Source organism: Bos taurus, chromosome 4 (assembly GCF_002263795.3).
Source record: "Bos taurus isolate L1 Dominette 01449 registration number 42190680 breed Hereford chromosome 4, ARS-UCD2.0, whole genome shotgun sequence".
Lineage (NCBI taxonomy): Eukaryota > Metazoa > Chordata > Mammalia > Artiodactyla > Bovidae > Bos > Bos taurus.
The window spans coordinates 105,265,713-105,291,750 of NC_037331.1; the positions used below are offsets into that span (position 1 = coordinate 105,265,713).

Sequence of the window (26,038 nt, forward strand, 5' to 3'; positions counted from 1 at the left end):
GGTGAGTGCATCAAAAGTTCAGACAGTAAACTTAGAGGGACAGTGCTTCTTTAGAATATCCCTTGGATACACACAGATGCTCATCGTGAGAGCAGAAGAATGATGGGTCTGTCTCTTGGTTGACGCAGAAGCTTTGAATAAACCCAGGTATTCTGTAACAACAGCCTTCCCAGAGGGCCAGGGCATGACATCAGGGATGCAAACAGGATAGGATCTTGACTTTCCAAGCCCAGTTTTGCATGCCCATCTGGGCGCCCATGAGTGGTGAAGAGAGTAGAATTTGTTTATGGGTTTTCAGTAAACTGACAGCAGGCAAAGCATATAGTCTCCGTGAACTGAGGTTTGAAACAGTGCCTCTTTCCATTTGCATACCTTCCATCACCCCGAGGGTGACTCTGAATCACAGACTATGTTTTTAATATGGACAAGGGCAGGCATGGTTCCTCTGCCGTTTGACTAGTATGACTGCTGTTGGCAAAGACTTCATTCAGCCATCATCATTATGCCAGGTGCCACGCTTGGCAAGAGGACCGTTGACATGAACAAGGCAGCATCTTACTATGAAGGGAGGGGGAACGGGGAGTATCTGGCCTGGATCATTGCAGAAGTCTTGCAACTGCTCTCTCTGCTTCCCACCCCTACTCCCACACCACACTTTCTACAAAGCAGCAGTCGTGATCCTGTTAGCATGTAACTAAGATCATGTCATTGCTCTGTTCAAACCTTTAGGGCCCCCATCCTCCTCATCATTTCAGCTGAGTTTTCACAGTGACCTAGCGGTCCTGGGTATATAATCAGGACCTCCTTCCCTTCTCAGATGTCCTCATCTGAAGGCTGCTCACTGTTGACAGTGTGGGCTCTGGAACCAAGCTCTTTCAGGTTAAGGCCCAGCTCTGCTTCATCCTCTCTGTGCAAACTTGGCAAATGACTGAACCCTCTTAATTCATCTTATATGAAATGGAGATGACAATCAAAATAACACCTATCTCAGAGGGGTTACCTGAATTGATGCATGGAACATGATTGAGATTGTGCTTAGTGGCAACCCACTCCAGTATTCTTGCCTGGAGAATCCCATGGGCAGAGGAGGTTGGTGGGCTACAGTCCATGGGGTCACAAAGAGTCAGACATGACTGAGTGACTAACACTTGGCCCATGAAGTCCAGTCAATCAGTGCTAGTTATAGAGCCATCATCAGATCAGATCAGATCAGTCGCTCAGTCGTGTCCGACTCTTTGCGACCCCATGAATCGCAGCACGCCAGGCCTCCAGAGCCATCATAGGATCCACCAATTCCTCTTCTGGGTATATATCCAAAGAAAATGAGAGAGGATATCAAAGATATATCCATACTCCCATGTTCATTGTGGCATTATTCACAAGAGCCAAGATATGGCAGCAACCCAAGTGTCCATTAATGGATGAATGGATGCAATGGAATCTTACTCAGGCATGAGAAAGGGAAATGCTTTCTTGACTTCCCAAACCCAGTTTTGCATGGGTCCCATGTGATGTGGGATGGACCTTGAGGACACTGTGCTAAGTGAAATAAGTCAGGCAGAGAAGGACAAATAGTGCATGGTATCACTTACACTGTATATGAGAAAAAGGAGTTAAACTAATAGATGTGGAGTAAAAAAGTGATTTCCAGTGTTTGGTAGGTGGGAGAAACAAGGAGAGGTTGGTAAAAAGGTACAAATTTAAAGCTAATGCAGGCGTGTGTGTGCGCACTATATCACTTCAGTTGTGCTCGACCTTTGCGACCCCATGGACCATAGTCCACCACGTTCCTCCTGGGGTTCTTCAGGCAAGAATCCTGGAGTGGGTTGCTGTGCCCTCCTCCAGGGGATTTTTCAGACCCAGGGATCCAACCCATCCACGTCTCTTACATCTCCTGCATTGGCAGGCAGGTTCTTTACCACTAGTGCCACCTGGGAAGCCCCCAACTTAAAGCTAGAAGATGAATAAAGTCTGAGAATCTGATATGTAACATATCATATATAACGCTGAATTGTATAAATAAAATCTTCTCAGAGAGTAAAACTTATATGTTCTCATCAAATACAAATTTCACATGTAAGTGAAAACATACAGCATTTGTCTTTCTCTGACTTACTTTTGCTAAGTGAAATACCCTCCAGGTCCATCTATATTGTTTCATATGACAAAATATAATTCTTTTTTATGGCTGAGTAGTATTTGTATATATACCACATCTTCTTTATCCACTCATGTGTGATGTGCACTTAAGTTGCTTCTATATCTTGGCTATTGCAAGAAAGTATGTACATTTTTTAGGACAAAGTGAGCTTCCTGTTTGAAACATCACTGAGCTGAGATTCCACAGTCCCTACAAACTTTTCCTCCCTCACATAATTGATTATCTAGATGCAAAGCAAAGGGGTGACGGGGGAGACATGACATAGAAGTGAGTACCATGAGATCTGGGGCAAGTGAGCCAAAGGCAACAGGGACTGTGAGTAAATGGCGGTTTACATGAGCATACCCCTCTGGGAGAAAGCGCATTTTAATTTAGAGAGGAAAGCACAGCTAAGTGACTTGAGATAACCGGGTTAACTGAAAGAAGCAAGGTAATGTTAGTGGAACAGATCACTGACAGGAAACAGATGGCTGGGGTGGTGGTGTTCTCAACCAGGGCCACGGTGATGAAGGAGGACATGGTCCACCAGAAAGTGCCCTGTGCTCTGGTAGGTGAGAGGAGGCCAGCGGATGCCTTGTAGCAGGAGGTGAGATCGGAGGGGCTGGGCTCCTGACCAAGACCGGTTCCCTTCTCCTTTGTGTAAATTATAATATAAAGTGATCCATGGATGGCTTCTCATCTGGCACCTGCCCCCATTCCTACCTGGGGAGTGGCGAGTTTCTTACCCTGTGGGTAGGCAGTTATGGAGCATTGTTTGAGACCAGTGGGGAAGACCAGGTAACTGGCTCTCAGGAAGCATGGTGCCTGAGGATGAGTCGATAATGGAACCACGTCACTGTCGTTTTTCCAAGTTCAAGCCAGCTTGGGATCCAGAATCTTCCTATCATTACTCAACAGCTGCCACTAGGTGGCACCAGACCACTGTGAGGTCTGGACTTCCTGGCCTCCTTGTGATAGCTCAGTTGGTAAAGAACCCATTTGCAACGCTGAAGAACCTGGTTCGATTCCTGGGTTGGGAAGATCCGCTGGAGAAAGCATAGACTACCCATTCCAGTATTCTTGGGCTTCCTTTGCGGCTCAGCTGGTAAAGAATCCGCCCACAATGCGGGAGACCTGGGTTGGGAAGATCCCCTAGAGAACCGAAAGGCTCCTCACTCCACTATTCTGGCCTGGAGAATTCCATGGACTGTATAGTCCATGGGGTCACAAACAGTCGGACACAACTGAGTGACTTTCACTTCAGTTCCTTTCACTTTGTGCAAGCTCACCCCAGCCATTGATTTAATCTTGCAACCCTGTGACCTCATATGTTACAGAATTGAAATCTTAAGACTTCATCATGTATCACTCTGTGGTAGGCTGAATTGTGAAGAGTGTGGTGACACTTCCATTTTACTGATGACAAGGTAGAGTTTCAGAAAGGTTCGTTAAGTAGCTGGGCCAAGGTAACTAAATTACTAAGTGAGGAGTTAGGATGCTGATGCTTTAGATGGGATTTAGCCAAGAGTCCTGGGAATTCCTCCATCCAGCTCTGACAATCACTTCTATCAAATGAAAGGAGCAACTGTGAAATTGGGTGTAAGGTGCATTACTTTATTAAAAGCTAGACCTGCGTCTAAGAGCTCCCAAGAAAGAGCTCTGATACTAGTTGGTTTGGAGCATGCAATAGACCAAGGCAGAGTCCATGCATCTAACTTGCCATTCTGTTCAATAGCACTTATTGTTCAGTCGCTAAGTCCTGTCCGACTCTTTGTGACTCTATGGACTGCAGCACACCAGGCTACCCTGTCCTTCACTATCTCGCAGGGTTTGCTCAAATTCATGTCCGCTGAGTCAATGTGGCAGTTGTTGCTAACTGCCTGCACACTATTAGTTCTTTCCTTTTCAATGCCGACGTATTATCAGGCGTGTCAATATTAACTAAATATAAACTGCATTTGCCATCTTTCTTTCAGGTTAGAGTGTCCAGTGAAACACAGGAAGAAGACATTGGTTGGGAAAATCCCTTCGAAAGCCCTCATTTCCTTTTCTTCTGTCTGGGCCTGAACTTGGATGTTGTGGTTGGAGCACCAGCCAGGAGGGAAAAGCCAAGAGAATCTCAACCCTGCAGTTTTACAAGTTCTTGAAACCCACCAGCGACTACTGTGCTCCAGAGGGAGCAGAGAAAGTGAGAAAGGTCATCGCTTTCTGTCTTTAAGGCACAGTGCTTGGGCCTCTGTGACTGGAAGCCGAACGCCGTGACTCACCGATGACTTGCCTGTGAGAATGGCTCTGAGTCCGTTTGCCTGTCTGAGCACGTGAAGCCAGGAAGTGGACTGAGGGAAGGGCAGCTTGTCCAGCTAGCCCCGTGTCTAGGTTCACTTATGAAGAGGCAGAAAACTGGAAGCAGGAGAGGAAATGAAACGGAGCCTCTGCTCCCTGCGTTTAAAGCAGCGGTTCCTAATATTTTTGGCAGCAGGGACTGGTTTCGTGGAAGACGGTTTTTCCACAGATGGGGTGGGGCGGGGGGACGGTTTCTGGATGATTCAAGTGCATTACGTTCACTGTGCTTCTTTGAGACTCTAATGCTGTCATTGATCTGACAGGAGGCAGAGCTCAGGCGGTAATGAGAAGGATGGGGAGCAGCTGGACATAAAGATGAAGCTTTGCCCGTCCCCCTGCCGCTGACCTCCTGCTAGGCAGCCCAGTTCCTAGCGGGGCCACTGATCCATGGCCTGGAGGTTAGGGACCCCTGATTCAAAGCGTGTTCTGTCCACTTTGAACTGACAGAGGGAGGAGGGCAGAGAGGTAGCCGGGGAGACGAATTTAAAGATGGTCTCACTCAGCTCTTATTTCTGTTGCTCCATCTTTCAACTTTGCTCCTGCTGCTGACTAATCCTGCTACAGATTCTCTGTGTGTTCCATTCAGAACAAGAACCTGAGTGGTCTGGTGCTCACACAGCAGGCAGAGTCTGGAGATGCCAGTCAGCTGGAGGCCTGGCTCTCTTGGGTTCATGCCCATCCCAGGTTCAAGCAGCACAGGGGCCAGCACGGAACCTTGTGATTAGAATCATACATAGGTCACTTTCCCCAGCAGGGACCTCAGGGTAGGGTTCCTCTAGAAGGTGCTTGGACCCCTCCTTGAGCTTTGTCTTGTCCACTAATATGAATGATGCAAGAGGAGGTTTTAAGTAAATGCTGATAGAACTGTGAGACCTTGGCCGACCATCCGTCCTGTTCTGTTTCACTCTAGTGGAAATAGGAAGAGACCATGGAGCAGCAGTGTTCAAGCAGACACTGTGAGGGTTCACTGTCCAGCAGAGACGGAGGGTGGTGGTGTGACCTGGTGATTTCCAGAGAGGGGAACAGAGAGGGAGTTTGTGGGAGAGAGGAGGAGCCGGGCAAGAGGGTACCAGGGACAGCCAGAGCCTGAGCATGGCTGAGAGACATTGTCGGTGCCTTGAAGACATTCCCTCTGGCATTCTTTTCACGGTTTCTCCTGGGGTGGGGACCTGGGGGAAGCAGATTTACCAGGTGCTCATCACAGAGGAAAATTTCTGTAAGCTTAGTGTTCAGGGTTGAAAAAAATTCATGCATGCCATTACTTTATACGGCCATATTTTTCATAATTCCCAAATATTGATTCAAATTGCTGATTCTTCTCCAAGGGCCTTTTTAAAAAATTTATTTATTTTATTTTTGGCTGTGCTGGGTCTTCGTTGCTGGGTGCAGGCTTTCTCTAGTTGCGACGAGGGGGGGCTACTCCCCAGTTGTGGGCTGTAGACGTCTCACTGTGGTGGCTTCTGTTATTGCAGGGCACGGGTTCTAGAGTTCAATAGTTGCAGCACATGGGCTCGGAGTTGCAGCTTGGGGCTCGTAGAGCAGGCTCAGTAGTTGGGCGCATGGGCTTTGTTGCCCTGAGGCACGTGGACTCTTCCCCAACCAGGAAGTAAGTCCATGTCCCCTGCATTGGCAGATGGATTCTTAGCCGCTGGACCAGCAGGGAAATTCTCCAAGGATCTCTGACTAAAGTCAGTTTTCCAAGGTGTGTGCCTCTCCGTGGATCACCACATAGCCCCAGGTTACATGTATCCTGAACTAAAAAAGACACTTCTATGGGGAGGCCATATAATTCAGAGGCAACTTGTGAGGATTTGAAGGGCACACAATTGCAAGTTGTTGTTGAAGCCAACAAAGTATGGACAATATTCTACTGTTAGATTGAACTGGAGTGGTTAGAGATTTTTGGTGAAGGTTTTTACACTGGACAAACGGAGACGAGTCTGTACGAGCAGGGCCAGCAGAAATTGTTGGATTGCTGGGTATAGAAACTCATAGAGCATGGCTTCAGGAAAGGCTGATGATGGTGATGGTGGTGGTGATGATGGTGATGGTAGTGGTGGTGATGATGGTAATTGTGATGGTGGTGATGATGGTGGTGATGATGGTGGTGGTGGTGATGGTGCTGGTGGTGATGGCGATGGTTGTGATGATGGTGGTGATGGTGGGTGTAGGATGATGGCGGTGGTGGTCATGGTGGTGGTGGTGATGGTGGTGATGGTGGGGGTGTGTGATGGTGGTGGTGGTGATGGTGCTGGTGGTGATGGCAATGGTTATGATGATGGTGGTGATGGTGGGTGTAGGATGATGGCGGTGGTGGTGATGGTGGTGGTGGTGATGGTGGTGATGGTGGGGGTGTGTGATGGTGGTGGTGGTGATGGTGCTGGTGGTGATGGCGATGGTTGTGATGATGGTGGTGATGGTGGGGGTAGGATGATGGTGGTGGTGGTGATGGAGGTGATGGGTTAGTAGTAGAAGCAGTAGTGGTAGTAATATATATAGTATTTTGGTGAAGAAGCAGGAGGATCACATGAAATTCTGTTGTGCACTGTTCTTCACAGAATAGGGAAAATACTGGCAGCTTGTCTCTACTTCTTCTTCTTTGGGGTTGAATAATCTCTTCTGCTACTTTCTATGTGTCTATTCTAGTCTCTTTTGGGAAAACAGGTATTTTCAATAAAGCTTTAATTTCTGCCTCTCAGTAACATGTGAGTATGATTCAGACTCTAGGTGTCAAATCCTAATTTCTGGGAGAGAGCACCCCATTGGAACAGGTTGGATCATCTGTCCAGTGCTGGTCCAGTCAGCTGGGACCAGTGAGCAGGGCTGTGGTAGGGTCCCTTACAGGAGCTTGTTGGTGTACCTTACATTTTGGGGAGGAGGGACATGGAGGAAATGGTAGAAATCTCTAGGACAAGATTTGAACTGAAGAGACATAGCTGCCTATGAGGGGAGGATGGTAGAATTTGATAACAGAAGGGAGCTGAGGTTTCCTCTTTGGGACACGTGGTGGAGAGTGAACTTTGAATTTGTTGAGTGAATGAACAAATATTTAATCTGAAAAAAGCAATTTCTGGATTTACTGCCTTCATACTCTGTGAACATTGGATTACTAGATTAAAAGTAAGTTAGCACAGGTTCAACTTGGGCCACTCTTTAAATGACCTTTAGCAAGTCATTTTCCTTAATTTGTTTCCTCATTATACATGGGATTTAAAAATAATCCTGCCTTATCTCTTTGTGGTGATCAGAGAGATAATACAGATTAAAGTGCTCTGAAAACTGCAAGATGTTATACAAATATAAAGTTTTATCATGAACATGTGAATACTAAGTAGTATCCCTAATCACTCTCTCCTTGGACTCACGCTGGTATTTGCACATGTTCCTGTCCATGGGGGTGAGAGGTAGAAAAGGATGAAAGGCCGTGCAAAACTGCTGAATAATAGGTATTTCACAAGAGGAGGAAATGCTGTAATGCCCCGTTTGCTTTATTCTCACCTTCCTTTGAACATTTCTGGGCGGGCAAATTACTTTCACTCTAAGCAACTTCTTCATTGCCAAATAGCCTCTGATGTGAAGAGCTTATTTTGGGGGCAAAAGAAGGACAACCAACTTGGTTGCAATAAAAAGAGGCAGGCAAGAATACTGGAGTGGGTAGCCATTCCCTTCTGCAGGGGATCTTCCCAATTGAGGGATCAAACCTGTGTCTCCTGCATTGCAGGTGGATTTTTTTTTTACTATCTGAGCCACCAGGGAAGCCCTAAAAAGAGGTATGATTTATAAAATTTTGTAGGCTATGGAGACTGTGAGAGATGCTTTGTGACATGAAGGTGTGGAGATGGCATGCGCTTGTGTAAGGGGGTGAGGGAAGATGGGGGAAGAAGGAGTGTTAAGGAACCATGGCGAACACAGTCAGGAGCTCAACTGGTGTCTCTCCCTTAGCCTGTGGTTCAGTGTGGGAGGCGCTGATGCTCTGCATTTGTCTGTCGGTAGTCCAGGGAGGGAAGAGACCACTTCCTCCAGCCCACACTAGTGAGGCTGTTTCTGGGGGTGGATGAACTGAAGGAAGTGTTGTTAACAGAATTTAAGCTAATGGTTCCACTTGCTGGGTTTTCTTTAACTTTAAGAAAACACAGTTGGGGAGGGACTGGGGAAACTGCGACCCTGGATATCAGGTTACCTACTATCTCAGCTTAGGCTCAAAGTCATATATGTCAAGCCTATTATTACCTCCAATTCACAGAGAGGGCAATTGACCTTCCGAACATTGGAATGATTGCCCAAGGTCTGTGGCACATAGAAGAGAATCCAATATTCAAACCATGGCTTGTTTGATTCCAAACCGCGTGCTCTTTCTAGAAGACTTAACGTGGAAACAGTGTCCAAGAGATGGTTTAACTTGATTTCAATGTTACATCCATCTGTTTCAAGTTAACTGGCTTATTTATGGATACTTTCAGGATCATCTAACCCACCCACAGTCCACTGCAGGTAAAACCCAGACAGATGAGTATCTTAGTTTTTATCAGGATTTTATTCTGAGAAGGGAGACTCCACTGTCATGTTCAATGCTTGGAGAATGGAAAACACACTGGGCGGTCATCTGTCCCTTCTCTGCTCAGAGGTCAGTCCAGGCTCCTTGCTTGGGTTGGGCTTTGATGGACATTCTCAGAGACCTCAACCAGCAGGGACTTGATGGGAGGCTAGATGTTCTCTGAGCATTTGGGGGTATGCTCACCTATAAAACAGAGCACCAGTGTTGAATGTACTGTGACTTTAGCTGTTCAGAAATGGGGAACCAAAAATGTTAAATTGAGCATTTAGAGAAAATTTCAGACCAAGTAAGTGGATTTTAAGCTTAGCTTTGCAAGAGGAGAGGGGTTTTTGCAGAAGACAGAGGACAAGAGGTTGTAGATCCAGCCCTGGAGGAGGGCTGCCCTCAGGCAATGGTGCAGAAGCAGCCATGAGCCAAGTTTAATGGTGCTTAGTGAAAAATTACTGGATTAGTGGAGTCAAAATGACAAGGAGGGCCTTAAAGAGAGAAAGAAGAGTTTGAAATTCATCCTGAAGAATAGACCATGCCTATTTTGTTTGGACTATGAAGTTTGGAGACGGTTGCATGGTCTTGCTCAAGATCGACTGTGATCCACCAGCTCTTTGGTCTTCAGGGAATGCCCATGGAGGATCTCATGGTAGCAGAGTTCCATACTTTTGGGCCACTCCAATGGACATGCAGCTTACACAGGTCCCAGTGTTCTCTGTGACTATGACTTTTTTTTGTTGGAGGTGTGGGAAGAAGCAATATTCTCAGTAAAGACTCACAGTGACAGATAATCCTGCACGTTGAATCCTAGGCAGAGAAATCCTAGGCTCAGAAATCTATTTCATGTTAATGATAGCCTGGGCAGTGTGTTGTCTGCGGTGGGTCCCTGTTGCTGGTGGGAGTCTTCTTGCTAACAGAATCTCCATGATGTGGTGGCTCTAGCATACTTTTACAATATTGTCCCTGACTTTACCACAACTGTCTTCCCCTGTCTTTTTGCTAAAGTTTCTAAAGCAGGTCTCATTCTTCTAACCTTGGTGCCTTGTTGATTCCTTAGCCCCCAGTCTCCTTCAGTCTCTCTTTTCTTTCCCACTCCCATCTATCTTGGCCTTTGGTTTCTTTCCTGTCCCTCCTGGTTGGGGTTGTTCTTTTCCCAGTGGCATTTTTCAGTGCTCTCTTGTCTTTTGCAGCAGAGCCATTTAACTTCTTACCTGCTCCTGGCTGTGAGGTTATGGAGACATTACTCACATTTGTATTCCAGTGCAGGCTTGATGAGACTGCCTGCGTCTGCACTCTGGTTTGACTTCCTGTTAGTTACACAAGTTGTGGGCAGTTGCTCTTTGTGCCTCAGGTTTCTCCACTTGAAAACTGGGGTAATAGGGCTTTCCCAGGTGGTTCAGTGGTTAAGAGTTTGCACTTCCACTGCAGGGGGCATGGGTTTGATTCCTGGTTGGGGAACGAGGATCCTGTATACTGTGTGACTTGGCAAAAAAAAAAAAAAGAGAGATAAAATAAAACTAGGGTGATAACAGTCCCTGCCTCATAGTGTAGTTATGAGGAGAAATTGAAATCTTGTCTGTGAATCCTTTAATGTAATGTATGGGTCATAATACGTGTTGCAAAAATGTTGCTGTCATTGCTATTCTGACAGACCCTCAGTTATAACACACATATAATAACTACATATGATTACAGCCATGAAATTAAAAGATGCTTGCTCCTTGGAAGAAAAGCTATGACAAACCTAGACGGTGTATTAAAAAGCAGAGACATCACTTTGTGGACAAAGGTCCATGTAGTCAAACCATAATTTTTCCAGTAGTCATGTACAGATGTGAGACTTGGACTATAAAGAAGGCTAAGCACTGAAGAATTGATGCTTTTGAATTGAGGTGCTAGAGAAGACTCTTGAGAGTCCCTTAGACAGCAAAGAGATCAAACCAGTCAATCCTAAAAGGAGTCAACACTGACTATTCATTGGAAGGACTGATGCTGAAGCTGAAGCTCCAATACTTTGGCCACCTGATGCCTAAAGCTGACTCATTGGAAAAGACCCTGATGCTGGGAAAGATGAAGGGTAGGAGAAGGGGGCAACAGAGTATGAGATGGTTGGATAGAATCACCAACTCAATGAACATGAGTTTGCACAAACTGTGGGAGACAGTGAAGGACAGGGAAGCCTGTTGTGCTATAGTCCATGGGGTCACATAGAGTTGGACATGGCTTAGAAACTGAGCAACAACTTCAATCAAAATCCTGATTTAGGAGAGAAGGAGATATTGGCCTATTTGAAAGCACATGTGGTTGGGAGTCCAGGGTCTGGGCTCTGGTCACAGCTGTGACAGATGCATAGTAATCATAATAATTGTACCTGACACCATTTATTGTGTAACACCAAGTCTTTTACTTGTGCTATAGGGTTTAATCTTCATAATTTGATGGGGTGTGGGTGCGTGCATGCTCAGTGTGTCTGACTCTGTGTGACCCCATGGACTGTAGCCCACCAGGCTCCTCTCTCCATGGACTTTTCCAGGCAAGAATGACCAGACTGGATTGCCATTTCCTCCTCCAGGGGATCTTCTCCACCTCAGGGCTGAACCCTCGTCTCTTACGTCTCCTCCACTGACAGGTGGGTTCTTTACCTCTAGTGCCACTTTGATCTTCATTTAGGTTAAGGAAAATGAGATTTACGTGGCTGTACTTCCCCAGCCAGTAAACAGACCTGGGTTTTGAACTCAGATCAGTCTCCTCACTTGTAAAATGATGTGATGATCTCTAACGTTCTTTAGGGTTAATACTAAATAGACCATGTGGGCTCTGATGCAGAGTTGACGAGCATCCATCTGGCAGTTCAGACCCTCGCTGCTCTTGGACCCTTGTGAATACTGATGAGATAACGTCAATAAAAGACTGCAGTACCCAGCAGGCCTCCATGCACCTTAGTTTTCCTTTCCTTCCTCTTCTAGTTCTGAGTTCTTTGTGGTACCAAACAAACACAGTAGATGGGGGATTTCCAGTACCTGGTCTGCAGGTTTTCCTGGTTCCCATCATTTCCACTGGTTGATGAAATGAGAAAAATGACAAGAGAGTAAACTTTTCAAAATGATAAATTCATTCTATTTTTAATAGTCTGTGTCCACAATGAAATAATGATAATAGATGTTGACTTTTGTCTAGTTTTTCTAGGTGATACACAGTTTATAAATTTAGGTCCCTTAGCCTGAATTTTCCCTGAATTTTCTCTTATCCAGAAAAGCAAATGACCAGGCATTAACCATAGTTGAGCTGAGTTTTTAAAATGATCTGTCATTAAAAAAAAAAAGGTTAAAAAATTTTTCCATTAGGTCACAGATTGAGACTTTCATAAATTTGAAATAAAAATAAGTGGCCAGGAGAATTAAATTAAAAACCACATATATATACAAACACAAGCTCCATTTTTTATTATTAGGTTTAGGAGACAGAAATTTCTCTGACAAGTGGTAATAAAAGTTTGTAAATACCTATCCTCAGTTTTAATACTTATTTCCTTGGGACTGGCAATAATCGGTTCATGGATCATTGGCATCACTGGGGCTTCCCTAGTGGCTCAGATGGTAAAGAATCCAACTGAAATACAGGAGATCCGAGTTTGATCCCTGGGTCAAGAAGATCCCCTTTGGCTACCCACTCCAGGATTCTTGCCTGGAAACTTATATGGACAAAGGAGCCTAGCAGGCTACACTTCATGGGGTCGCAAAGAGTTGGACGTGACTGAGGGACTGATAGTTTCACTTCACTTTATTGGAGTAGAGATGATTTACACGGTTAGTTTCTGCTGTACAACAAAGTGAATCAGTTACACATACATCCACTCTTTTTTAGATTCTATTCCCATATAAGTCATTATAAACTATTGAGTAGAGTTCACTCTGCTATACAGTAGGTCCTTATTAGTCACCAGTTTCACATAGGGTAGTGTGTATATGTCAACCCCAATCTGCCTATTTATGAGCCTGGTAACAGAGCAAGACTGACTCAAAATGTAGATGAAAAAATGCTGTATCTTATCTGTCCTACTTTGAGGGAGGGTCTGCCTAGCAATAGAGTTCTTAACCTGGGGTTCATGCATTTAGTTCAGAAAGTAGGTGAATTGGAAGGGGAAAATATTTATGCTTTTTTCTTTGCTGAAATACTGACATTTAATCTGTCAAAGTGTAAAGTCAGGCCATGAATCACCGTCGTGTGAGCAGTATCCAGACTTTGGTTCCAAGAGAGGTCACGGTTACTTTTATATCATATATCTAAGATAATCTCAAAATACTGTCTATACTGTTTTGAAATTGTAGTAACTGCTAGGTTTGTTAGTTAATATATCCTTAAAGAAGCACTTTGACTGTGTGGATCACAACAAACTGTGGAAAATTCTTAAAGACATGGGAATACCAGACCACCCGATCTGTCTCCTGAGAAATCTGTATGCAGGTCAAGAAGCAACAGTTAGAACTGGACATGAAACAACAGACTGGATCCAAATGGGGAAGGAGTACATCAAAGCTGTATATTGTCACCCTGCTTATTTAACTTATATGCAGAGTGCATCATGCGAAATGCCAGGCTGGATGAAACACAAGCTAGAATCAAGATTGCTGGGAGAAATATCAATAACCTCAGATATGCAGATGACAATACCCTTATGGCAGAAAGCAAAGAAGAACTAAAGAGCCTCTTGAGAGTGAAAGAGGAGAGTGAAAAATTTGGCTTAAAGCTCAACATTCAGAAAACTAAGATCATGCCATCCGATCCCATGGCAAATAGATGGGGAAACAATGGAAACAGTGAGAGACTTTATTTTTTTAGGCTCCAAAATCACTGCAGATGGTGACTGCAGCCATGAAATTAAAAGACGCTTGCTTCTTGGAAGAAAAGCTATGACCAACCTAGATAGCATTAAAAAGCAGAAATATTATTTTACCAACAAAGGTCCGTCTAGTCAAAGCTATGGTTTTTCCAGTAGTCATGTATGGATGTGACAGTTGGACTATAAAGAAAGCTGAGTGCTGAAGAATTGATGCTCTTGAACTGTGGTGTTGGAGAAGACTCTTGAGAGTCCCTTGGACTGCAAGGAGATCCAACCAGACCATCCTACAGGAAATCAGTCCTGAATATTCATTGGAAGGACTGATGCTGAAGCTGAAACTCTAATACTTTGGCCACCTGATGCGAAGAACTGACTCATTGGAAAAGACCCTGAAGCTGGGAAAGATTGAAGGCAGGAGGAGAAGGGAACGACAGAGGATGAGATGGTTGGGTGGCATCACTGATTCGATGGATATGAATTTGAGTAGGCTCTGGGAGTTGGTGATGGACAGGGAAGCCTGGTGTGCTGCAGTCCATGAGGTGGGAAAGAGTTGGACATGACTGAGTGAGTGAACTAAAAAAGAACATACATTATTATACTGCAATTTAAGAAGAATTTTAGTAAGTGTGACTTCCCTGGTGGCTCACAAGGTAAAGCGTCTGCCTACAATGCAGGAGACCTGGGTTCGATCCCTGGGTTGGGAAGATCCCCTGAAGAAGGAAATGGCAACCCACTCCAGTATTCTTGCCTGGAAAATCCCATGGACGGAGGAGCCTTGTTGGCTACTGTTCATGGGGTCGCAAAGAGTTGGACACGACTGAGCGACTTCACTATCTATCTATCTATTAGTAACTGTAACTCAATGAAATTAGTTTCTTTGGTATCCTTATTTTGTACTTCTGTATTTTGTCTCATGCATAAAAAAATGTAATCCTAAGAGAAGTCCAGAGGAAGCATAAGATGGCCAAAGGGTCTTTTTAGCCCACGCACACACGTACACACACACACATACAGCTTTAAAAAGAGGCAGGAGAAGAAGAGAACTATTTTGTAAACATTTTCAGAATCATTTCCTTCAAACACTGATCAGTGAATGAGATTGGGGTCGCTGGGAGAGAGGGAGCTCTTCTGGGCTACCTGGATCATTTTGTTGTTGTTCTTCTCTGTCATCTACACTTTGAGTCGGTCTTGCTCTGCTAGCAGGCTCATGGAGCGTCACTGCTGCAGAGACATTCTGTGTTCCTGGGTTCAGGGTGGTCGCTTCTTGCCCCAAGGTCTTAAAGGATGTTCACCTCAGAGGAAGACCTTGATTACTAATTAACCAGCAAATCAGCCTGAGAAAAAGCTGGGCAATGATTTGCATTTGAACTCCATTAACATCAGCACCGTAACTGGTTACCAGGGCTGTGGCTGCTTTCTCTGGACTGTGCTCTGCACGGATTACCAGCCCATCCTTCAGAGAGAGGACACAGCCTCGGGGTTATGAGGTATGTTCCTAAACTGTGTGCTCACTGATGGCTACAGATGCGTGTGTACAAGTGTGTGTGGACTTGTGCTCATCTCCTTCAATCAGATGCCCTTGTTAACTGGTTAAACACAAAGATAAGCATCAATAACAAACCACAAAATTATACAAACACATATTAAACAAAACACAACTCTTTTTGTCCTTGAGACGTGTGTGTGTGTGTGTGTGTGTGGCGATGACTGATTTAATTTTCGAGGTGAATTCTGATTCTTGAGACGAGGTGGGGGAAGTGAGGGGAAGGAGTTAGAATTTGGGAGTTAGATGAGGGCAATTTGGGATGTTCCTTCTAAAATGACATGGAGCTGTGATTGAGAAGTGGTGTTTCAAGAATCCATCACAGTCAGCAACTTGAGAAATTTGTTTCTATCCCTTTGAGTTTGGTGCCTTTGCTGATCAAATAAAGATTGTTATGGGTAAGAGTCTAAAGGGGTGTGTGTGTGTGTGTGTGTGTATGTGTGTGAAGTATTGGGGTGTGTACCTGCTTTGGTATGTCGGGAGATTTCCTGTGGGGTCTGGAAGAAGGAAATGAAGGGAAAGCCTCGATGTCTGGACTGACTGTCGCGTGTAAAAATGAAACGAGTGCCTAGGGGAGTGGAAAGGTGATGGATCGTTGCTGGACCCTCTCTGACAAAATGAAGTAATAGAGAGTCCTGTCTTCACTGGTTGTTGAGTGTCTAGCTGAACACAGTGGGCATTCCTTTTCCGATGAGCCATGGAGGTGAGAAGGAAGAGTTGCGATTGGGGAAACAGAAGGGAAACCACGATCAATCCAGTGGGTCTCACTAGAAATGGCTTCCATGGGTTTTCAGTAGAGAGTCTGAATGGTGGCTTTCCTGTGTGGAAGGAGTATTCCGAACCTCTAAACTGCCTACTACTCTTTATCACAGTGTGGAACAGTGTGTGTGCATGGTAGGCAGGCAGGAAGAAGAGAGAGGGGTCTTTGTTTTGCTGTGCTGGGAAGGACCAAATGATGGGGGGACCCTTCTGTTCTGTACCCCCAACTAAGCTAGCACGTCACTGTTTCACTCACTCTTGCACAGATGCCAAAGATTTTTAGCATCAGGCAACCCTTACCAATGAATTTTGATGGGCTAATACCAATACTTTATATGTAAACTGTTCCCTGAGCATGGAATACTAAGGGCTAGATGGCCCTAGAAGAAGAGATTTTCCATCTGAAAATTTCCAAAACTGCCAAATGTGATGGACAAAATAAGCCTTTGCACACCCTGCTGCTGGGGTGAGAATAGGGTCATAGCTGTCTTCCAGAGATGATGCATTTGGGGTTCGGATGAGGAAAATGAGGCCCAGAGGGGTTCAGCAGTTTTTCCAAGGTCACACAGCTAAGTTAGGTCAAGCTTTTAGATCTTTGCACTTTGGATGTGACAAGACTTGGGAGAAAAAGACCGTTAGCTCCCTTTTTCCTTCCCATTCTTTAAATATCCAGATGACAATGTATCAGGCCAATAAATTTTACCCAGGAGTTTTGAGGAATAGCCATGACTTGCTGGGGTCCTCTTTGCAAGTTATTCTCAGTCTCTGTAAAATGAACCCTTTCTTGCCCACAAGAGCTCTTGCCTCGTGTTATCAAAGAATTTTTAAAAGACTTAAATTGCCATATGCCAATCAGCTATCGGCTATACATAAAAAAATGAAAATGGATTATCTAGTTTATCTGAATTATCTAGAATTCAAGTAGCCATCTCAAGTTTGGGCCCCACCTGACTATCTATCTACTTTGCCTAAATGATTAGAGCAGTACCAGGAAAATGAGCTTTGGCAATTATTCATATAAGCGTTTTAATTTAAGAGGGAAAAAAATGACCATGGAGTCCACATGATTTATGTACAGCAATAACTTTCAGCTTTTCCAGGAGACTTTCCCTAATTAACATTGCAACCACCACCCCCATTCTCCTCCATTCCTCATTCTCCCCCCACCCAAGCCTTATTTTTCTCCAGAGCACTTATCAAAGTCCAACCTGTCGTACAGTCTCAGCTTAGAGGATAGTTGTCAGGACAAAACGAAATAATGCATGTTATGCACCTCACCCCAGGCCACACCCGTTCTAAGCACTTGTTTAATGACCCAGACACTATCTGATAAAAGCACAATCTCGCCAAAAGCTTTCTCGGGAGTGCACCGTGGGCATCATGGCATGGAACAACAGAGTAGTGGTTACAAGTTCTGGCTGCGAGCTCCAAAGGGCTGGTATTCAAACTGTGACTTTGCCCCTTATCATCTGTGTGAAATCAGGCAGGTTATATGACCTTGCTGAAGCTCAATTTCCTCATCTGAAAGTGAAGATGGTAGCAATAACTCACTGAGGGTTGTTAGGAAGATTGCGTGCAACAAATTACGTAATCTTATTAGCACGTTACTCAATTGTGGGTAGTGATTTTTATCATTGTCATTGCACAGTTTATGCTTGTCACATGAAATAGAATATACAAAGATTGGCAACAGTCTGCTAAGTAGGTGTTTGTTTTTTTTAACAATTTTTCTGTAAAAGCAGTTAAATCTATTTAAATTGCTTCCTTATTCTATTTGCCTCCTGTCATTTTTCTTTTCTTTTCTTTAATTTTTTTAAAATTTATTTTTAGTTGGAGGATAATTGCTTTACAGTTGAGTTGGTTTCTGCTGAACAGCAACATGGATCAGCCATAAGTATACATGTTTGTCATTTTTCTTGACCTTAATTTTTCCTGAATCGTATTTCCAATTTAGGACATGGTAAGGTTTCACCACTGAGACCCCTATAATTTGGGAAGTGAGGTCAATCAGATGATGCTGATGAGGGATTTTTTCTCTTTAAGGCTTAAGGAAATATGTCTCTCCTATAGCTAGAAACTTATTATCTTTGTTCCATAGAGCAGGTAACCATATTTAAATATATAATGCAGAAGGCCATTTTGATGAGAGGCAAACAGATTTTTAAAAAATGTATATTTTAAAAACGTATCATTTTAAAAATGGTATTTTTTCAAAAGTCATATTTACTCATGTATATTAATTATCTATTGTTGCATAACAAATTGCCCCAAATTTAACAGCTTGAAGCAATAAACATTTATTATCTTACAATTCCTGTGGGTTTGGAATACTTAACTTTGCTGATTGCATCTCCATGCAGCCCAACATGTCTCTCCATCCTTGTATTTCCTGTAAATTATTAGACCTGGAGCTTTGACAGATACAGATTTGTTTTCTATAGCATGAATGGTGCATAGATGGGAACAGCATCTTCCAGCAGGACATACATAAAATCTAACAGATTCTTTTTTTGCTTTAAATGTTCACAGCCATTGGGGAGCATTTCTTCACTCCACTATTTCATTAGGAGTTGTGATGCAGTGACACTGTAATTTTATCATTCTTTGTTTACTTATTAAATGAAATATTCCTATAGAAAGAAATTTTCCCTCGTCTATCATTTGGTTTATTCAGGAACAGTTTGTAGTGGAAAGGTAGGATAAACATTTGACTTTTTATTTACTGGTTTTCAAACTAAGGAGTTTATCCCTAGAATCCTCCAAAGGGGATCAATGAGAATTTTTAGTCCAAAATCTTTATGAATTCATAGATTTAAATACGTTTCATCCATATTAGTCCACTGACGGCATTATTATTATTAATGCTCATATTGTCCCACTTAACCCAATGAGAGTCTCTTCAGGTTGGTTCCTGGTACTCTTTGGTAGCTCCCTTCTTGCTGGTTTAACATGATAACCTAAGCTCCTTCTGTACATTTCCTGCCCCAGGCTCAAATTAAACATCTCTAAGGAGTCCTTAGAGATGTTTCCTTTACATGGGAAATATTATTTAGAATAGTATTGGACTTCCCCTGTGGCTCAGTGGTAAAGAATCTGCCTGCCAATGCAAAAGACTTGGGTTTGATCCCTGGGTCAGGAAGGTTTCCCTGAAGAATGAAATGACAACCCACTCCAGTATTCTTGCCTGAAGAATCCCATGGACAGAGGAGCCTGGCGGGCTACAGTCCATGGGGTCACAAAGAGTCAGACATGACTGACTAACACTTACTTTAGAGTGAAATTACCCAACTGATAATTATAGTTGATGGGTACCTGGGCCTTTGTTATTTTACTCATTCCTCTTGTATATACATTTGAGCTTTTCCATTAAAAAAACTTCGCTGACTATATGTGAAAGAAAACTCAAATCTAAACTTGCTTCTCTTTCTTTGTAGATGGCAAGAAAGAAGCTGAAAAAGTTCACTACTTTGGAGCTCATGCTCAGTATTCTTCTGCTTGTGGTGTTTATCATCACTATTCCCATCTTCGTGCTTTCAGCCAGAGATTCCCTGGAATCACAAGGTAACAAGGAGGTCTGGAGTTATCCCTCCACATGTTGCTCTTTTCAAAGCAGAAACCTCATAAATGGCAGGGAAGTAAGTAATGCTTTCATGTTGACTGGTGTGAGCCTGTATGTGTGTGTTGGGGACCACCCAACTCAAACTGTGACAGCGCAGTTCAGCTCAGTCGCTCAGTCGTGTCTGACTCCCTGTGACCCCACGGACTGCACACCAGGCTTCCCTGTCCATCACCAACTCCCATAGCTTGCTCAAGCCCATGTTCATTGAGTCGGTGATGCCATCCAACCATCTCATCCTCTGTCGTCCCCTTCTCTTCCTGCCTTCAATCTTTCCCAGCATCAGTGTCTTTTCCAATGAGTCAGTTCTTTGCATCAGGTGGCCAAAGTATTGGAGCTTCAGCTTCAGCATCAGTCCTTCCAATGAACACTGAGGACTGATTTCCTATAGCATGGATCTCCTTGCAGTCCAAGGGACTCTCAAGAGTCTTCTCCAACACCACAGGTCAAGAGCATCGATTCTTCAGTGCTCAGCTTTCTTTATAGTCCAACTGTCACATCCATACATGACTACTGGAAAAACCATAGCTTTGACTAGAGGGACTTTTGTCTTTTAATCCACCACTTTTGGGGTATTTTGTTTGTTTTTTTTGAAAGTTTTTTGTTTGTTTGTTTGCTTTTGATGTGGGCCATTTTTAGTCTTTATTGAATGTGTTACAATATTGTCAGCAAAATAATGTGACAGCACAACAGGCATACATTGAGGTCTAACTCTGACACTTTTATCCCCCAGTTTAGCCTAGTACAGGATTCCACAACTGGCACTTGAAATATATTGGCCAAATTTCATTAAATAATTGTATTTTTTCACAATAATAATTAATAATACCCTTATATGAAACTCCAATACTTTAGCCACCTGATGCAAGGAACTGACTCATTGGAAAAGACCCTGAAGCTGGGAAAGATTGAAGGTAGGAGTAGAAGGGGACAACAGAGGGTAAGATGGTGGGATGGCATCACCGACTCGATTAGCTGGTGATGGACAGGGAAGCCCGGTGTGCTGCAGTCCATGGGGTCACAAAGAGTCGGACACGACTGAGTGAATGAACTGATATAAAACATAGTCAAATAAGTATATAATCAAGTAAAGTATATTAGGCCCAAGTTTGTTCTTTAAAAAAATAACAGCAAATAGAGTTGTTTATTAAAAGTTTATCGAGCTGTATTATTTTCAAAGCAGGGCTAGATTGTGCTGAGTTATCCATGATTTTGTATCTGGGCTTCGTCTAAGAGCAGCTTCCTAGTTGGGGCAGGCAATGAGGGCCAGTATGTAGCCAGAAGAAAGACTATTCCCTCCTTCCCTTATTCTCAGCCATGCCATTTCTACTTTTGTGGGAAGCTAGATTAAATAATCTCAAAGGTTGTTAAATTCTTAAAATTCTCTGATCCTGAAGATGAAAATAAAACCTGCATGCAGAAACTGGCACAAACAAGTTCTTTTAATCCATCACTTTTGGGGTGTTTTGTTTGCCTTTTTTTTTCTAAGTTTTTTGTTTGTTAGTTTTCTTTTGATGTGGGCCATTTTTAGTCTTTACTGAATTTGTTACAATATTGCTTCTGTTTTATGTTTGGTTTTTGACCTTGAGGCATGTGGGTGGGATCTTATCTTAGCTTCTCAATTAGGGATCAAATCTGTACTCCCTGCATTGGAAAATGAAGTCTTTAAACCACTGGACCACCAGGGAAATCTCAATCCACCACTTTGAATTGGAAACCCTAGTGAAAAGAAAGCTTATTAAAAGCCTCATTGTTTTGTCCTGATATTGTTATGAACTTATTGTAGATAGCCCTAAAGAAATCTTTGATGAGCTTCCAATCTAATGGTGGAATCCAACTCCTTGCTCTTGTATGCACTTGGGGAGGCCTTGCTGGTAGAAGGAGATGGTGCAGGTGTGCATACATGCTAAGTTGCTTCAGTTGTGTCTGACTCTTTGCAACCCTGTGGACTGTAGCCCACCAGCCTTCTCTGTCCATAGGATTTCCCAGGCAAGAATACTGGAGGGGGTTGTCATGCTCTTATCCAGGTACAGGTATATATAGGGTTAAATGCAGTCAGCAAGAACAAAATGAAGCTTTATAAAGTGAATATGTACACTTCAAAGTCACAGAGTGAAGCCCAATCAGCAGTGACATCCATATAATCGGAAGTGTTGAGAGCTATGGGGGTATCAAATGCCTGTGATGTTAATTCTGTCTGATGGTCTCATTTTATGTTTGTTTTTGGGATAATCCTAGATCCTGGGACGACAGTTAGCCCAGATTCTGGGACAAGTACCACCCCTGGTTCTGCTGAGTGCCCAGTGGTAAATGACTCTGAACGGATAAACTGCATCCCTGACCAATCACCAACAAAGGTTTGAGTTATGGATCTGGTTTTCATTTAAGAGTTTATGCGATTGGATAAAGTGTTTTTTGTTTGTTTGTTTGTAGTCCCTAGAATTGTTGTTTGCATTGCAATTATTGCTGATTCAGAAAAAGTAATCCTGTATTCATGCTTAAATGACAGTGCAGCTTTAGGAAAAGAACTAGAAAATCCCCTTGGGTTGCTGGATTCAGCACATAAAAGTATAGGCTGCCCAGTTAAATTTAATTTCAGATATTTCAGAATTTTGTTTTAGTATATGTTCCAAGTAAGACTTGGGACTTACTCATACTAAAAATGTATTTGTCTTTTATCTGGTAACACTGCTTGGTTACTAGTTCTCTCTGACTCTTTCTTCTCTCCTTTGCCTGTCTCTCTTTTTTTCCTTACACATTTCCAACAGGTTATCTAGGATACAATAAAAAGTCAACCACAGGCACAAAACAGTATTTCAAATAAGGACAGTTTCCAGAGCCTTCCTTTGTGGCTCAGCTGGTAAAGAATCCACCTGCAATGCGGGACACCTGGGTTCGATCCCTGGGTTGTGAAAATCCCCTGGAGAAGGGAAATGCTACCCACTCCAGTATCCTGGCCTGGAGAATTCCAAGGTCTGTATAGTCAGTCCATGGGGTTGCAAAGAGTTGGACACGACTGAGCAACTTTCACTTTCCAGAGCCAAGTTTTGAAGGAAGAGGTAATAAATACCAGATTAAAGATAGTACAGACATCTGGGCATTTACTGTAGGGCAATGTTTCTTGATCATCAGCTGAAATCCAGCAGGATATTAGGATTATAAAGTGTATTGCACACACCATATCAGTCATATTCACGTTGGAGGCTTCTGAGTGAAGTCCACTGACGTGTAATGGTAGGTTTGTATCAGGCACGGAGAGGATGCTTGCTGCCTGTGAGTCTTGGGCATGTGGCACCCTCACATTTACCTCTGTGCTGTCCTATTGTTTGTGGGCTGGAAAAATCTGTGATGTTCTTGAGAGATACTATTTTAGTTTGTCTAAAGTTCCTAATACCAAAAAGCATTGTATTTCTATGTTTTTTTCTCATATATCTGGAGGCTAGAAGTCCAAAATCAAGATGTTGTTAGGGTTGGTTCCTTTTTTTTTTTTAAATAACTTTATCTATTTATTTTTGGCTGTTCTGGGTCTTTGTGGCTGTGCTCGGGCTTTCTCTAGTTGTGGCGGGGGGTGGGGCTACTCTCTAGTTGCAGGGTGCGGGCTTCTCATCGTGGTGGCTTCTCTTGTTGCAGAGCATGAGCTCTAGGGCGTGGGCTCCACTAGTTGTGGCACACAGGCTTAGTGGCCCTGTGGCACGTGGGATCTTCCTGGACCTGGGATTGAACCTGTGTCCCCTGCATTGGCAGCCAGAGTCTTAACTACTGGACCACCAGGGAAGTCTAGGGTTGGTTCCTTTTGAGAGCTCTGAGGAAGAATCTGTTTCATGCATTTGTCCTAGCTTCTGCTGATGCCACAATGCTTGGTGTTCCTTGGCTTGAAGCTACATCACTCCATTCTCTGCTTCTGTCTTCACATGGCATTCTCCAAGGGTGTATGTGTGTCTCTGTTCAAATTACTGTAGTTAGGAGAAGAGTGATTTGACAGAACCAGTCAGGAAGCTCAGAGGCCATGTTGAAGGCAAGAGAGAGCTCCAATATGGTTGTTTTTTTTTTGTTGAGTTGCTAAGTCATGTCCAGCTCTTTGCGATCCAATGGAGTGCAGCATACCAGGCTTCCCTGTCCTTTCCTTCACCATCTCCTGGAGTTTGCTCAAACTTACGTCTGTTGAGTCAGTGATACCATCCAGCCATCTGGTCCTCTGCTGCCCCTTTCTCCTCCTGCCTGCCAAAATCAGAAGGAATCCCAATTAGACCAGTTCATCTCACCAAGCTCTTGCACCCTTCATCTGGCATCTTATCCTGAGAAAAATGAATGCAACCCACTCTTAGATTGGTGAAGAGACATGCCTGCTTGGAGTAGGAAGAAATGAATCTGAGCAGAAAATCTGGATTCAGATTTTGGAAGAAATGAATCTGAGCAGAAAATCTGGATTCAGATTTTGGAAGACCTTGGATTTGGGGTACAGGGGTTTATTTTTTTATGTGACATAGAGCATCTAGGAGAAGCCACTGAGGGCTGAACGAAATAATATAATCAGAAACTAAGAAGAGAGAGAATAAAAGATGTAGAAATAAAGGAAAAAGAAGGTAGAAGAGAGAAAGAAAAAGAAGGCACTTCAATCTGGGGCCAAATGTCAACAAGTTTAGTGTTTTAGATGATAGATTCAATAGGTAGAGGAGATAACTGAAGTAAATAAATAACAAGACTATAAAACAAAAATTTATAAGTTGTAAATAAAATACTGTGTGGATCACAAAACAGAAGAGATTATCACCAAGGAGAAGGTGGTGGTCTGGAATTAGCAGTAAGTAGGATTTTTGACAGAGATGAGAGAAAGGGAAAGTGAGTTCAGAAAAGAGGAGACAGTGACAGAAGTGACAGAAGAGGACGTGTGGGGCGCACACGGGACATAGCGAGTGGTCCCGTGTGGCCAGTTACAGGATGGGCGCCAGAGAGCATGTAGTGTTCGGGATTATAAGGCAGATTGGAGCTTGCTGTAGAGGACCATCGCTGCGCTGCTTTGTCGACCGGAATGGGAAGTTGTGGTCTAGGCAGGTTGTGCCGAAGCAGGATGTTTCCAGAAAGCTGATCCACACCCGTTTACCTGCCCCTGTGATAGCGTGCTAGGAAACTACTTGCTCAGAAGCCTGCCTGGAAGACTAATGCATCTTCGGTCTGTTCACCCTCCTGCAACACCCCGTCTTGTTGCTGGCCACGTGAATGTCACATGTCACTGCTGCCTCAGGAACTGGTCTTTCGTTTTATTATAAGGCCTTTTAATAAACGCTGTGGTATCAAGATCGTAGTTCAGCAAACAACCTTTGCCTTTCTTCTATGTGTTATACCCAAGGAATTAATCTATGATCTTGGCATTCAGTCACTGGCCTGCTCCTCTTCAGCGCAGCCAGAGGGAAAGACTCTAGAAAGCACTTTCAGGGGTTGGGTTTTTCATAGACGGTATTTCTTAGGTAATTTGTTGTGTGTTTTAAGTATCCTGGGTGCTATATGGTGATCCAGGCTGTTGTTGAGAGGCTCTGATTCTATGAGTAATGATGTATATGCGTGTGTATAGATATAGATAAATAGCTATACAGATACTTAATATTAAAGTATCTATATACATATAGGTAAGTGTATTTATTGAAGGAAAGTATTAAGGCTATATGGGGGAGGGAAGTGGGAAGAAATTATGAACATGACACCAGGCTGGGCACCATGTCTTACTGCTGAGGCCATTGCTATAATGTTTTCTTACTCCTCTTACCTTCTCTCCTCTGGGGTTGAAGAATTAACAGTATAAATCTCCCTTCAGATGATTCTTTGTTGTAAATTCCATTGTTTCTTATCCCAGTAAAGGGAGGGAATCCTGTGTCCAGGACAGAATAAAGTCATCTGTCAACCACCCGCCAGTTGCTCTTGGGAGCCTTTTTAGAGAGAACGGGCTCAAAGAGCCCCTTTCATGGGTCTCAGAAGGAAAGATGGCTCAGTTATTAGTAGCTAAACCTCTAGTCCTGATCTCTAGTTCTGGACTAGCTGATGAAGCCTTTTAATCCACTATTCCAGAATTTAGTTGAACGATCCCACTGATGGCAGGGAGCAGAAATATTTAGCATAAATTCCAGATATCGAGCTTGGGAGAGAGCTGGTAGGTAATAATTTTCAACTCTTTGGTTTTCAGGATTGGAATGTATTGTATAAAAAGAGATTTACATGGTTAAACCTGCAATCCCTGAGGAACCATTTAGTTAAGCTGAGAA

General features: G+C 43.5%; 1 protein-coding gene across 4 annotated transcripts in view; it reads left to right on the plus strand.

Annotated features, from left to right (window-relative positions):
* Positions 1 to 7,905: 7,905 nt before the first annotated feature.
* The window catches only part of MGAM (maltase-glucoamylase), a 96,535-nt gene continuing 78,402 nt past the window's right edge, over positions 7,906 to 26,038 (plus strand). The window contains exons 1-5 of one of the 4 annotated variants that reach the window (XM_059885968.1): positions 7,906 to 8,253; positions 11,560 to 11,655; positions 15,269 to 15,353; positions 19,603 to 19,729; positions 22,023 to 22,141. In XM_059885968.1, coding sequence (XP_059741951.1) covers positions 19,603 to 19,729; positions 22,023 to 22,141 — 246 coding nt within the window. In that variant the 5' untranslated portion in view covers positions 7,906 to 8,253; positions 11,560 to 11,655; positions 15,269 to 15,353. Of the gene's footprint in view, positions 8,254 to 11,559; positions 11,656 to 14,258; positions 15,354 to 19,602; positions 19,730 to 22,022; positions 22,142 to 26,038 lie in introns of those variants that run through there. The other 3 variants (XM_059885967.1, XM_024991199.2, XM_059885969.1) reach the window with 3 other exon arrangements.